The following is a 13,956-nucleotide window of genomic DNA, read 5'->3' as shown; positions in this document are numbered from 1 at the left end:
AGAGTGATTACTAGAGACTGGGAGAGAGAACTGACTCTATAGAAGCTTTTTAGTTTGATGTGATCCCGTTTGTCACTATGTGCTTTTGGAATCCTATCAAGAAATTCATTGCCTGTACCATTATCTTGGAGTGTTTCCCTATGTTTTCCTCTAGTAGTTTTAGAATTTCAGGTCTTTTATTTAGACCTTTGCCCCATTTTGAGTTGATTTTGTACAGGGTGTAAGATGGGGATCAAGTTTCAGTCTTCTGGATGTGGATATTCAGTTTTCCTAGTGCCTTCTGTTAAAGAGCTGTCCGTTCTGTAATGAATGTTTTTGAAACTTTGTCAGTAATGAGTTCTCTGTAGATATATGTTTATTTCTGCGTTTTCTGTTCTGTTCCATTGGTCTGTGTGTCTTATTTTTATGCTAACATTGTGGCATTTTTGTTAGTATGGTTGTGTAGTGTGTCTTGAAATAGGTGTAGTGCTGCCTCTATTTTGCTCTTTTTCCTTAGGATTGCTTTGGCTATTCTGAATCTTTTGTGCTTTCATATGAATTTTAGGATTTTTTTTTTTTCTGTTTCTATGAAGAAGAATCATTGGTATTTTGAGTAGATTGCACTGAATTTGTAGATTGCTGTGTTACTTTTAAATTGCAATGACAAAATACCTGAGAAAATATCTTAAGGGAATAAGATTTATTTTGACTTATGTTTTCAAAGGCTCAGTCCATGGTTGGCTGGTCCCATTGTTGTGGCCTGTGGCAGGGTAGGACATCAAGGCAGAAGGGTGTGCAAAGACACTTACCTTATGGCCACCAGAAAGCAGAGGAAGAGACAGGAAGGGTCCAAGACAAGATATACCCTTCAGAGACATGCCCCCCGTGACCTGCTTCCTCCAACCAAGCCCCACCTCCTGAGAGCATATTCAGTATGAATTTTTAGTGAATTAACCCATTGTAGAAGTCCACACCTTTATAATCCAATCACGCAATAGTGCTACCAGCTGGCGACCAAGTTTTTAATACATGAGCTTTGAGGGGGGGACACTTCATATTCAAACCATAACAATTGCTTTGGATGGTATAGACCTTTTATCTATATTAATTTTTCTAATTCATGAATATGGGAGATCTTCCCACATTTTACTGTCTTCAGTTTCTTCATAAATTTGTAATTTTCATTGTAGAGGTCATTCACTTCCTTAACTAAGTTTATTCCTAGGCTCTTGTGAATGGGATTGTTTTAATAATTTCTTTCTCAGAAAATTCATTATTGGATTATAGAAAAATCTACCAAGTTTTGTATGTTGACTTTTATTGAACTCATCAGCTCTAATAATCTTCAGGTGGAGTCTTCAGATTATTTTATGTATAGAAGCATATCATAAGCAAATAGGATAATTTAACTTCCTCTTTTCCAGTTTGTGTGTCTTTATTTCTCCTGCCTATTTACTCTGGCTAAAATTTTTAGTACTATATTGAATAAGAGCATTGAATGCAGACCCCCTTGTCTTGTTCCTGATCTTAGAGGAAATGCTTATGTTAGTTACAGTTTTGCCATATATTGTCTTTTTTACATTGAGAGTCTGTCACTAATTTGTTTGGGGCTTTTATCATGAAAGGATATTAAATTTCAGCAAAGATCTTTTCTGTATCTATTGAGATAATGATACTGTTTTTTAGCCTTCATTCTGTTTATGTGATTTGTGATTTAGCCTTCATTAATTTTCATGTATTGAACCACCCTTGCATCCCTATGAAACCAACTTGATCATGATATATGATATTTTTATGTGTTGTTGAATTTAATTTATTAGTATTTAATTGAGAATTTTTGCATCTATTTTCTTCAAGGATATTCTCTATACTTTTTGTTTTTGTGCCATTTCTTTTGGTCTTACTAGCTGAATCATTTCATCTGGTCTTGCTTTGGCCAAGAAAAATCTATATAATCTCACTGTCTCTGAAATTTTGTCTAAAGAAAATGCTCATTAATTAATTATTATTGTTATTTTTGTGGTACTGGGGTTTGAACTCAGGGCCTGAGACTTGCTATGAAGGTACTATACCTCTTGGGCCACACCTCCAGTCCATATTTTTGCTTAATTACTAGAGTCATAGATCAGATTGGCTCTTGACTTGGCAATACAAGATTATTTTCATAATTCTTACTTAATTCACTAACCTCTTGATGGTTTAACTTGTACCCTAACTTTTAAGCATATCAATGAATTTAGCACTTGAAATGTAATTTCTTTAATGACAGCTATTTAGAATTAAGACTAGTATCTTTATATACTCATGCTGTGTTGATTTAAAATTATTAACTATAGGAACAACAAAGCTATGACAGATCCCTCAAGAAAATATTTAACCAGCAGTAGAGAAAAGCAGCTGAGTTTGAAACAGTCAGAAGAAAATCGGACATCAGGTAAGTTTTGGTCTTTAAGAACTCATTTAAATAAAAACTCAAACTGGGACATATATCTATAGCCTTCAGGAATAGTGTATAATCCAGTACTAGTTATTGGACACTAATTTGTGTGCAGTAATTGATTAAAATATTTTAAAGTATTAGAAATATAAGGAAATTTGTATTCTGTTCATAAGGAATCCAGATTTTACTGTCTTTTCTATATATTTGTCTATCTAGAATTAAGCTCATTCATTATCAAAGTGTATCTACACCATAGACTGAATCAGAGGAGTTAAGTGATCCAAGTCATCTGTATTGCTATTTATTAGAAAATCTTTTTTAGAGAATCTTCAAATTAGAGCTATTGTTTAAGCTTTCCCTGTACCCTGTTTTTTTTAAAAATTAAACTGACCATGATTTTTTTTTTTAAATCAAGTTTCTTAAGAAACAATTTTACAAATATTTTATTTAGATTTTTTTTTTTTTTTTTGGCAGCACTGGGGTTTGAACTCAGGCCTCATGCTTGATAAGCAGGTGCTCTACCACTTGAGCCATTTTGCCAGCCTGACCATAATTTTTGTCAGATGTTTGCTACATTTACCTATCTGTCTTATCCAAAAATCCTTGGAGGCTCATATACTTGGTATTAATTTGAATATTATGTCAACTTAGAGTTAAATTAGTGCAAACTAAAATATATCATGATCTTAATAAATAGTTTAAGAGAATTCACTTGATCAGGCCTCTAGGAATGTTCTCCTTTTAATGGTTTGGGATTGTGACTTTGAGTCCAACAGAAAGAAGTATCTCTAATATAAGTCTTACCTCTGAACTATTAATACAATATATAAAGTCCATTTGTTGGTTTTCAGCTTTTATAATCAACCAATAGTTAGAAAACAGAAAGCGTAAATACATAATGAGTCTTAGCAATGTTGAAGTTAAAGTTCATATCACAAAAGGATGTAGAAAAAAAGAGAAAAGAAGTGAATGAGAAAATTATAGGAGGGTTCATGAAACAGTGTAGAAATTTTAGATGTGTTAAAGCTACAGAGTTAATCAGTAGAAGAATTAAAGTAACACAACTGCTAATTGGTTGGAAAGAGGAGAATAGAGTAGTACATGATAGCCTTAGTAAAAATCTTCCTGAACCTCAGTGTGGGATGATATAAATGAGAAACTTTTAATTTCCTATAATAAGGAGTCAACTAATGTTGTTTAAAACAAATCAAGAAATAATAGAAACATATTGTCTAACATTATGAAAAAATAGAAAAAAACCTAAGTTTTAAAAAATGACTAGAGTGCTATGGAGGTATGGCTCAGGCAGTAGAGTACCTGCCTAGCAAGGGGCTAAGCCCTGAGTCCAAATCCCAGTACCACCAAAAAGAAAAAAAAGTGCTGAAGACTCAAAGTGGAACTCCTAGAGTTTCAGGGCAGGGGAATGTTGCTTTGCTGTTGTAACTTTTCCTGTAATACTTGAACCCTTTACATGCATATATTTTACTTTGAAGAAAAGAAGAGCAAAAAAGAATTAAATATAAACAGGTTCAGTGTGTAAATTTATTATAAAGTGAACTCGAATGGTTGGTTTATGTATTAAATTTTTCTTTGTTCATTTGTTTTATAGGGCTTTTACCTTTGCAGTCATCATCATTTTATGGTAGCAGATCTGGATCCAAGGACTACTCTTCTGGTGGCACTAACCTAGATAGGTAATGCATTCTTTATATGTCTTGTGAGAAGTTGGGAGAGCTTTCCTTTTTCAGGATATTGAATGATGAAATAGGCTGTTATGCATTATGCTGCAAATCAATTCCCTAATTTAAAAATACCAAAATTAATGAGAATCATAGAATCATGACATTTTAGTTAGAAACTACTCTCTAGAAATATTTTAATTTCTCTTTTTAAAAAGTTTTCCAGCAAGTGAGTAAACTGAGATCTAGGGAGATTTGTTATGTGATTACATTTTTTTTTTTTTTTTTTTGTGGTAATGGGGTTTGAACTTGGCCTTGTGCTTGATAGGTAGGCACTGTGCCACTTGAGCCATACAGGAAAATTTTTTTTCTGAGGCTATAGGTTGTGACTGGCAGTTTGTTCAAATTCTGAACTAGTATCTTTTCCATCTTTCCAAATGATGAGCATTTGGCTCAAGTGGTAGAGCACCTGCTTAGCAAGCATGGGGCTCTGAGTTCAAACCCCAGTACCACCAAAAAAAAAAAAGATCTCTCTTCTGAGGTATTTTCACATTGCCTTTGTTTTCTATGTATGCATTGATCTGCCTTAAAAAAACTAAGAGATTGTCTTAAAAAAAGCATCAAGGCCATGTGTGATGGCACATACTTATAATTCCAAGTACTTGGGAGGCTGCAGTCAGAAGAATGGCGGTGTGAGACCACTATTCTAAAAGAAACTAAAAGAGCCCGTAGCAAGAGCCCATGTCAACCAACAAAGCCTCTTGAAGGCCTCAGTATTCCAAGTACTGGGATTACTGGGATTACAGTACCACACTTGGCTCCACGTGATTTCTTAAAACAAGACACAAATCAAAGTGATAAAATAAAAAGATTTGACTAGGCACCAATGGCTCACACTTGTAATTCTAGCTACTTGGGAGGCTGAACTTAGAAGGATTGCCATTCAAAGCCAGGCCAGGCAAATGGTTTGAGAGACCCCCATCTCCAAAATAACCAGAGCAAAATGGACTGGAGGCATGACTCAAGTGGTAGAGTACCTGCTTTGCCACTGTGAAGCCCTGAGTTCAAATCCCAATCCCATCAAAAAACAAAGAAAGGGAAAGAAAGAGAAGGGAGGGAGGGAAAGGAAGAGAAGGAAGATTGATACATTTAACTACCTAAGAATTTTAAACTTAGTTTGTATAATAGAAGAGGATTAATTACAGAATATATAAAGAACTACAAATCATTAAGAACCCCATATAGCTGGGCACAGTGCTCACACCTGTAATCCTAGCTACACAGGAGACAGAGATCGGGAGGATCGTGGTTCAAAGTCATCCTGGGCAAATAGTTCACAAGACAGTATCTCAAAAATACCCAACACAAAAGTGGGCTGATGGAGTGGCTCAAGGTGTAGGCTCTGAGTTCAACCCCCAGTATCGGAAAAAAAAAAAAAAGAGAACCCAGTATAGAATTAAGGATATCAAAAAGCAGTTTAGAGGAAAATAAACAATTATAAAAATATGTTCCACTTCAGTAGTAATCAGGAAAATTCAAAATGAAATAACGGTGAGATCAAATGTCACCATACTGGTAAAAATTAAAACTTTTTATAAGTGATGGAAGATGTAGAAAATGAAAATACACTATTCAGGGAAGTATAAATTGATACTACCTTTTTTGGAAAACAATCACAATGTCTAGGAAAATTAAAAATATTAATATTTCCGCTTCCAAGCATATAAATTGGAAGACTTTCTCAAGGAGATTGAGTAAAAAATGTTTATTGTGTTACTTGTAATAGTGGAAAAAGTTGACTACCTAAATCTGTCTTAAGACTAGGTAAACTAATGTTTGATACCCATAAAGTGAATAAAAATGAATTAAAGAGTTAACTTTCATTTCTCTCAATCTATTAATTTGAGTGTTTTGATTGTATATTACATATATAAACCAGCTTTCTTATCATCACACTTACTTATTATGAGTATTTCCCCTCAAGTCACCATAATTATCCAAAGAAAAGGAAAAAAATTTTTTCCCTAGACATGGATTTCTCTGAATATATGAGGGGAAAAAGGTAGTATTCATAACTTTTATGTTCTTTCTTCATTTTTTTTAGTAGGACTAATATTTCAAGTCAAACTCCCTCTGCCAAAAGAAGTTTGGGATTTCTTCCTCAGCCAGCTCCTCTTTCTGTTAAAAAACTGAGGTGTAACCAGGATTACACTGGCTGGAACAAACCAAGAGTGCCCTTCTCCTCTCATCAACAGCAACAATTGCAAGGGTTGGTAAAGTCTTTCTCATTTTTTATAAAGTGATATGAATTACGCTTTGTTTGTTGTTTAAAGAAAACTGGAAGGGTGGCTCAGGTGGTAGACCTCCTGTTTTGCAAGTGCAAAGCCCCGAGTTCAAACCCAGTTCACCTAAACAAAAATAAAAACAAAAAGAGTCATGTCAATCATTCTAAAATATTTAAAAATTAGGTCACTTATTAAAGATTTACCACATATATAAGTAATGTTAGTCCATTTTCTGGTCTTCAACCAATTTTCAGACTTTGAAATCATATATATCATACTCATTTTATAGGAGAAAATGGGTATTCTCTAGCTCTATAACACTTCATCCTACTACTGGGATACTTTCAACTTTTTTTTTTTTTTTTTTTGTGGTACTGGTGCCTGAACACAGGGCCTTCACCTTGAGCCTTCCACCAAACTTATTTTTGTGAAGGGTTTTTCAAGATAGGGTCTTGCAAACTATTTGCCCGGCTGTCTTTGAACTACGATCCTTCTGATCTCTGCCTCCTGAGGAGCTAGGATTACAGGTGTGAGCCACTAGCGCCCAGCCCAACTTTTTAAATATATTCTCCCCAGTGCCTTTATAATTACGCTTTTATTAAACACAAAAATGAAATGACAGCAAAACTATAATAATGATAATGCAAGTAATACCTAAAGTGTTTATTATATGCCAGATACTGGGAGCTAAGTGTTGAAACAATTTTTTTTCTTTAAACACTTGCAAAATCTCTGTAAGAGAGATATATTAATAATCTGGGGCTGGTGGAGTGGCTTAAGTGCTAGAGTGGCAGCCTACCAAGTGTAAGGACCTGAGTTCAAACCCCAGTACTGCCAAACCAAAACAGAAGAAGAAATAATCTGTCAAGGCACAGATGCTGAGCTACTCTGGAGGCAGAGATCAGGCGGATTGTGGTTCTAGGGCAGCACAGACAAAACAGTTGGCAAGACCCTGTCTCAACAAAGTAAGCCAGGTATGGTGCACTTGTCATCCCTACTACATGGGAGATTGTCTCATAAAGCAAAGCCCAACTCTATGCTGTATGCTAGAGATACTACAGAAAGTTCTATAATAAAAGGAAAGGAACTATTTAACAGGCTAATGGAAGCAATAAAAAAGCAGGGATTGCTGGCATAGTAGTGCATGCCTGTTACACAGGAGGTAGAAGAAGCAGGAGGATTTCGAGGTAGAGCCAAGCCAACACTACAGAGAGTAGGCTCTGTCTAAAAAAAAAGGAAAGAAAGCAGGGGTTTCAGTCCTAGTGCATAATAAAGTAGAACTTGGGCTGTAAACCATTACATTAAATAAAGAAGGACACTTTACATTAAAAGCCAAAATTCACAATGAATATGTGATAGTCCTGAATATATACATATAACACTGCAGTCTCGTGTATACAGTGAAAACTACAGGAGATACAATGAGAAGTCAGATAGAAACACACTTGTAAGAATAGGAAACTTGAACATACCTTTCTTAGAATGGTGATTTAGGTAGGAGAATAAGTAAGATTATAAAACATCTAAACACTGTAGTCAGTTTGTTAGCTCTGAGGAATACATATTAAATGCTATACTTTCATAAGAATTTCCTTATCTGAGCACAGTTGTGTACATCTATAATCCCAGCACTTGGAAGACTGAGGTAGGATTGCAAGTTCAAGGCCAGCCTGACCTACTTAATGAGTTCTAGGTCAGTCTGGACTATATAGGGATACCCTGCCTTAAAAAGAAAAAGAAAAAAAAAAGAGAGAGAGAGAAAATATTCACAAAAATTAATAATATAGAGAGCATAAAGGAAAAATCAGTAGACCCCATAAAGTAGTAGTAAAGTCAACATCTTTTGATCATAGTGAAATGAAACTAAATATCAAAAAGGTACCTTCTATCTAGAAGCTCAAAACTTTATTAAATGACTGTTGGATCAACACAAATTACAGATGTTCTAAAAATAAATAATAGACTTTATATCAGTATCTATGAGATGTATTTAAAACAGTGATTAGAAAAAATGGTGTGTATACATATATAAATATATAGTTTAAAAACTAGAGAAATATTGTTATCAGTACAGAGACATGGTGGTATACTTCTGTAATCCCAGCACGCAATTTCAAACTCCAAATGGAAAAATAAATAAATAAACTAAAAGAGCACAAGCAAGGAAATGATGATAAAAAAAGAACTGTATTAATTGAAAAACAGTGGGTTATATTAACAAAGTCCAAACAGTCCTCAATTTAGGATGGTTCAATTTAGGGTCTTTTTTACTTTGGTGTGGTGTGAAAATGATACATATCCAGTGGAAACTATACTTAAAGTTTTGAATTTTGGTCTTTTACTGGGTTAGCAATCTGGTACTATACTGTCATGTAACAGGCAACAGCAGTGCAGCAAGCCACAGTCCCAGTCAGCCATGCAACAACAGGACAAACACCTCACACTCTACAGTGACTTAGTTGCTGAGCTTTAATTTTTGACAGGGTAGGTATACTTAGTACATTTGTGACTTAATGATATTTGCAACCTACAGTGGGTTTATCAGGATATGACAAGCCCATCATAACTCAAAAAGCATCTGTAGTAGTAACTTGAAAAAAAATAATGAAATAGATAAGTCACTAGATTTTTTTCATTGCTGACAAGAAGGAAGAAGGCACGTATTACAGTATAAGAAATGATAAGGGGGCAATAGTTATTGAAAAAGTTTTTTTGGTTTTGGGTTTTTGTTGTTTGGGGATTTTGTTTATTTGTTTGAGACAGGGTTTCATCTTCTAACCCAGGCTGGTCTCAAATTTGGGATCCTCCTCCCTTAGCTTCCCAAGTGCTGGAATTACAGGTTTGTGGCACCATATCTGGCTGATAAAGATGAAATATTTTAAATCATTTGAGACTATTTTGTACTTCTCAAAAAGAATTTAAAGACTTCAGTCAAGTATTTTTTACCCAAATTTGATTGGTTAAAGGTCAAAAACTTAGACCAGTTTCTAAGAAAAAAAAAAAAATGTAGTAAGGAGCTCCTACACAAAAAACCACTTGACCTAAATTCTTTATCTTTAGAGAATCCCAAAGCTATGTAAATGGTTTCAGAACATAGAAAATGAATGAATATTTACTTTTATCAACGCAACTATAAACTTGTTTAAGTAGTTCAAAAATATGAACAGACTCCAGTATCCATTAAGAAAATAATACAGGAGGACTTGGGTATGGCTCAAGTGGCAGAGTGCCTGCCCAGCAAGCACGAGGCCCTGAGTTCAAACATCAGTACTACAAAGGAAGGAAGGGAAGGAGAGAAGGAAGGAAGGGAGAAAGGAAATAATACAGAAGCCACGTGCAGTGGCATGTGTCCAGATTTCTCTCAAATAATTTGTAAGTTGAATGTGGCCCAGGAAAATACAATAAACTTTTTTGTGGAGGTAAATAAATTAATACAGAAAAATAAACACATAGAAGAATAGCTATTAAAATACTGAACAGATATAGCTAGGAGAAGGCCAGGTACAGTGGCTTACGGCTATAATCCTAGCTACTCGGGAGGCAGAGATTAGGTGGATCAAGGTTCAAGACCAGCCCAAGCAAAAAGCTAGTAAGACCCCCATCTCAACAAGCAGCATATGAAAGTGAGCATCTGTCATCCCAGCTACAGAAGAGGAGTAAATAGGAAGGTTGAAGTCCAAGTCAACCTGGACATATATGAGACCCCCCCCTCACCTGGGAAGATGGCTCAAGTGGTAGAGTGCCCACTTAACAAGCTAGAGGCCCTGGTTCAAATCCCTATACCAGTGATGCATAAGTACACAAATCAGTTGAATAGAATAGAAAATCCTGGTTATAAAAAGAAAGAACTTTTTTTTTTTTTTTTTTGGTGGTACTGGGGTTTGAATTCAGGGCTTGTGCTTGCTATGCAGGTGTTCTATCACTTGAGCCATGTTTCCACACCTTTTTTGCTTTATGTATTTTTCTAATATACCCACCTTACTATTTATGCTTCTCACATAGCTGAGATGACAGGCATGCTCCACTGCACCCAGCTTTTATTGGTTGCTGTGAGTTCTCCTGAACCTTTTATCTGGGCCGGCCTCAAACCGTAATCCTCCTGATCACCACCTTCCAAGTAGCTAGGTTTACAGACATGAGCCACCATGTGGGTCAGAACTTTTTAATAAACTACATTAGAATAACTGTATAGCCATTTTGAAAAAGGTACAAATTCACCTTTCAACTGCACACAAGAATAAATTCCAAATGATCATAGTCCTAAGTGTAGAAACTGAAAACTCTGAAGGGCAGGCAGAAATATGTGTGAATTTCTCTATAACCGTGGTGTAGGAAAAGGCTTTGTAAATTTGATTTAAAATCAAGATTCAAGGTACTGGGCGTGTGGCCGAAGTGGTAGAGCCTCTACCTAACGAGCACAAGGCTCTGAATTCAAAACCCAGTACCATCAAAAAATAAAAATAAAAGTCAAGTATCCATATGTAAAAGAAAATGATAAATTTAACTATAAAAATTATATTTTGCATGGATCAAAACATAAGAGAAATTATAAGTTGGGAGCTAATATTTCCTACATATACCATAAATAAAGGGCTGAGCTTTTTGGAATTTGTTTTGTTTTGTTGTGGTAGGGATTGAACTGAGAGCCCTGTGATTGCTAGGCAGGCGTTCTGCCACTTCAGCCTCTTTTGCTTTTAGTTTGTTTTTCAAATAGAGTCTCCCAATAACTTTGCCCAGGCTGGCCTGGAACCATTCTTCCTCCACCTCCCTAGTAGCTGGGATTATAGGTGAGCGACCTTCACACCCAGCTCAAAGTTGGTATTTCTTACATAGAAAGAACATTATAGCTGGGTGCTCATGGCTCACACCTGTAATCCTGCTAATTGGAAGGCTGAGATTGGGAGGATTGGGGTACTAGGCCAGCCCAGCAAAAAATTTGCAAGACCTCACCTCCCAAATAACCATAGCAAAATAGATTGGGCTCAAGTGCATTTTCAAGTGAGAGGAGAGGAAGGTAATAACTTAGCCTAATGGAAAATGCCCACTTTTCCTTTTGATGAGATTAAGTTTGGGTTATAATGTTACAGTGTAGTGGTTCTTAGAGTAGTTCTTTCCAGATCAGCTTCAACATCATCTGATAACTTGTTAGAAATGCACATTTTTGCACCTACTCTGTTTAGACTACTGAATCAGAAACTCTGAGGTTAGGGTTCAGTAATATGTAGTTTAACAAGCCCTCAAGGTGATTCTGATACATACTAAAGTGGAGAACCCCTTTATACTGCTGTACTAGGAGTTGTACTAGAGCTAGGAACCTACCTAGCTCTGCTATACTGAATGTACTTCAAGCACTATTTCTTTCAATTTCAGATTCTCCAACTTGGGAAATACATGCTATATGAATGCTATTTTACAGTCTCTGTTTTCACTCCAGTCATTTGCAAATGACTTGCTTAAGCAGGGTATCCCATGGAAGAAAATTCCACTTAATGCACTTATCAGGTAACTGTTCAGTACTTACTTACTGGTTGGCCATTTACCTTATCGATTTTAGGTAATGGGATCTTAGTCCCTTAAAATTTTTCATGCGATGAAGAAGAACGAAATGTTATCATTCGCTGGTAAATGGATGGAATTGGAGAACATCATTCTGAATGAGGTTAGCCTGGCCCAAAAGACCAAAAATCGTATGTTCTCCCTCATATGCGGACATTAGCTCAAGGGAAAACACAACAAAGTGATTGGACTTTGATCACAAGATAAAAGCGAGAGCACACAAGGGAGGGGTGAGGATAGGTAAGACACCTAAAAAACTAGATAGCATTTGTTGCCCTCAACGCAGAGAAACTAAAGCAGATACCTTAAAAGCAACTGAGGCCAATAGGAAAGAGGACCAGGAACTAGAGAAAAGGTTAGATCAAGAAGAATTAACCTAGAAGGTAACACACATGCATAGGAAATCAATGTGAGTCAACTCCCTGTATAGCTATCCTTATCTCAACCAGCAAAAACCCTTGTTCCTTCCTATTATTGCTTATACTCTCTCTACAACAAAATTAGAAATATGGGCAAAATAGTTTCTGCCGGGTATCAAGGGGGTGGGAGGCAGATGGAGGGGGCGGGGTGGGTGGTAAGGGAGGGTGTGGGAGGAGGGGGGAGAAATGACCCAAACATTGTATGCACATATGAATAAAGAAAAAAAACAAAAGGAAAAGAAAATTTTTTTTCATGCGATTATTAGTAATTAATCTTTAAAATATTATGCCATCCAGTGTTTTTTAAAACATGTTAACCTTGTCTCTTATTTTACCAGACGGTTTGCACACTTACTTGTTAAAAAAGATATCTGTAATTCAGAGACCAAAAAAGAATTACTTAAGAAGGTTAAAAATGCCATTTCAGCTACAGCAGAGAGATTCTCTGGTTATATGCAGAATGTGAGTACTAGTTATTTTTTAAGTGTTTTAGAGATGGGAAATTGAAATTTAGTGTATAACCTGGTTTTTATTTCAAAATGTGATTTTTGTAGTGTGGTTATCATGAATTTTAAAAACTGAGGAGGAGTTATGATGAGATTCAGTGTTTATCTTTTTTTTTTTTTTTTTTTTTTTTGAGACAGTTTCACTGTGTATCCCAGGTTGGCTTCGAACGCTCAATTCTACAACTCAGCTTTCTGAGTAATGGAATTTTCATGTGTGTGCCATCAATGCCCAGGTTTCTTCTATCATATCTTAATAATAAATGTAACTTGCCAGTGAGAAATAGGCTTTTTTTTAAGCAAAATGAAATATAACTGTTTATTCATGCTAGTACAACTGAATAGTTAAGAATATAAAACCTTAGTTTTTACTTTCAGATTTTCTTGGGTTGTTTAGTTTTGTTTTCCATATGGGTAGAGACCATATGGGTGGTGTTTTGTTTGTTTGGTTGATTAGTTGGTTTTTTGGCAGCACTGGGGGTTGAACCCAGGGCCTTATATATCCTTGACAAGTGTGCTCTACCACTGAGCTGCACCTCTGGCCCTTGTCATTTGCTTTTGTTCATAAAATATGTACCACAGAATCCTTACTTGAATAAATCCAACTTTGTTTACTTATCTCTCTTGATTTCATAGTGCTTTAGTTACATAAGTTATGATTTAATAAGCTATTACTATAGCAAGAAATATTTTGAGCTGATGACAGGTCATATTACTTCTTAGGATGCTCATGAATTTTTAAGTCAGTGCCTAGACCAACTGAAAGAAGATATGGAAAAATTAAATAAAACGTGGAAGTCTGAACCTGTTTTTGGAGAAGAAAATTCACCAGATATTTCAGCTACCAGAGTATACACTTGCCCTGTTATTACTAACTTGGAGTTTGAGGTTCAGCACTCCATCATTTGTAAAGCGTAAGTAGTCACTAAGCAAACTTTTTTCCCCTCTTCAATCCTTTATGGCAGATGATTAAAACTTTTTTAGGACATAACAAGTGCTGTGAATTCTTTGGTATTTGTTTGTTTTGGCAGAACTGCAGATTAAACTCAGGACCTCGTCACTTGCTTTACTTTTGCCTAGGCTGGCCTCAAACCA

The 13,956-nt window shown here is 35.6% G+C and overlaps 1 protein-coding gene and 1 non-coding gene across 9 annotated transcripts in view; one reads left to right on the top strand and one right to left on the bottom strand.

Annotated features, from left to right (window-relative positions):
- The window catches only part of Usp37 (ubiquitin specific peptidase 37), an 85,008-nt gene that overhangs the window by 28,168 nt on the left and 42,884 nt on the right, over nt 1–13,956 (top strand). For 6 of the 8 annotated variants that reach the window (XM_074071727.1, XM_074071729.1, XM_074071731.1 and 3 more), the window contains 6 exons: nt 2,316–2,413; nt 4,029–4,113; nt 6,203–6,367; nt 11,754–11,885; nt 12,697–12,820; nt 13,585–13,775. In XM_074071727.1, the coding sequence (XP_073927828.1) occupies nt 2,316–2,413; nt 4,029–4,113; nt 6,203–6,367; nt 11,754–11,885; nt 12,697–12,820; nt 13,585–13,775 (795 nt within the window). The remainder of the gene's footprint in view (nt 1–2,315; nt 2,414–4,028; nt 4,114–6,202; nt 6,368–11,753; nt 11,886–12,696; nt 12,821–13,584; nt 13,776–13,956) is intronic. The other 2 variants (XM_074071732.1, XM_074071730.1) reach the window with 1 other exon arrangement.
- Nucleotides 2,888–2,959, bottom strand: Trnad-auc (transfer RNA aspartic acid (anticodon AUC)). Its single transcript has one exon. It is a non-coding gene; the product is annotated as a tRNA-Asp (tRNA).

The sequence above is a fragment of the Castor canadensis genome, chromosome 4, assembly GCF_047511655.1.
Source record: "Castor canadensis chromosome 4, mCasCan1.hap1v2, whole genome shotgun sequence".
NCBI classification, from domain to species: Eukaryota; Metazoa; Chordata; class Mammalia; order Rodentia; family Castoridae; genus Castor; species Castor canadensis.
Note: the sequence above shows the minus strand (reverse complement) of the source record. Positions and strands in the feature narration are given on the sequence as shown.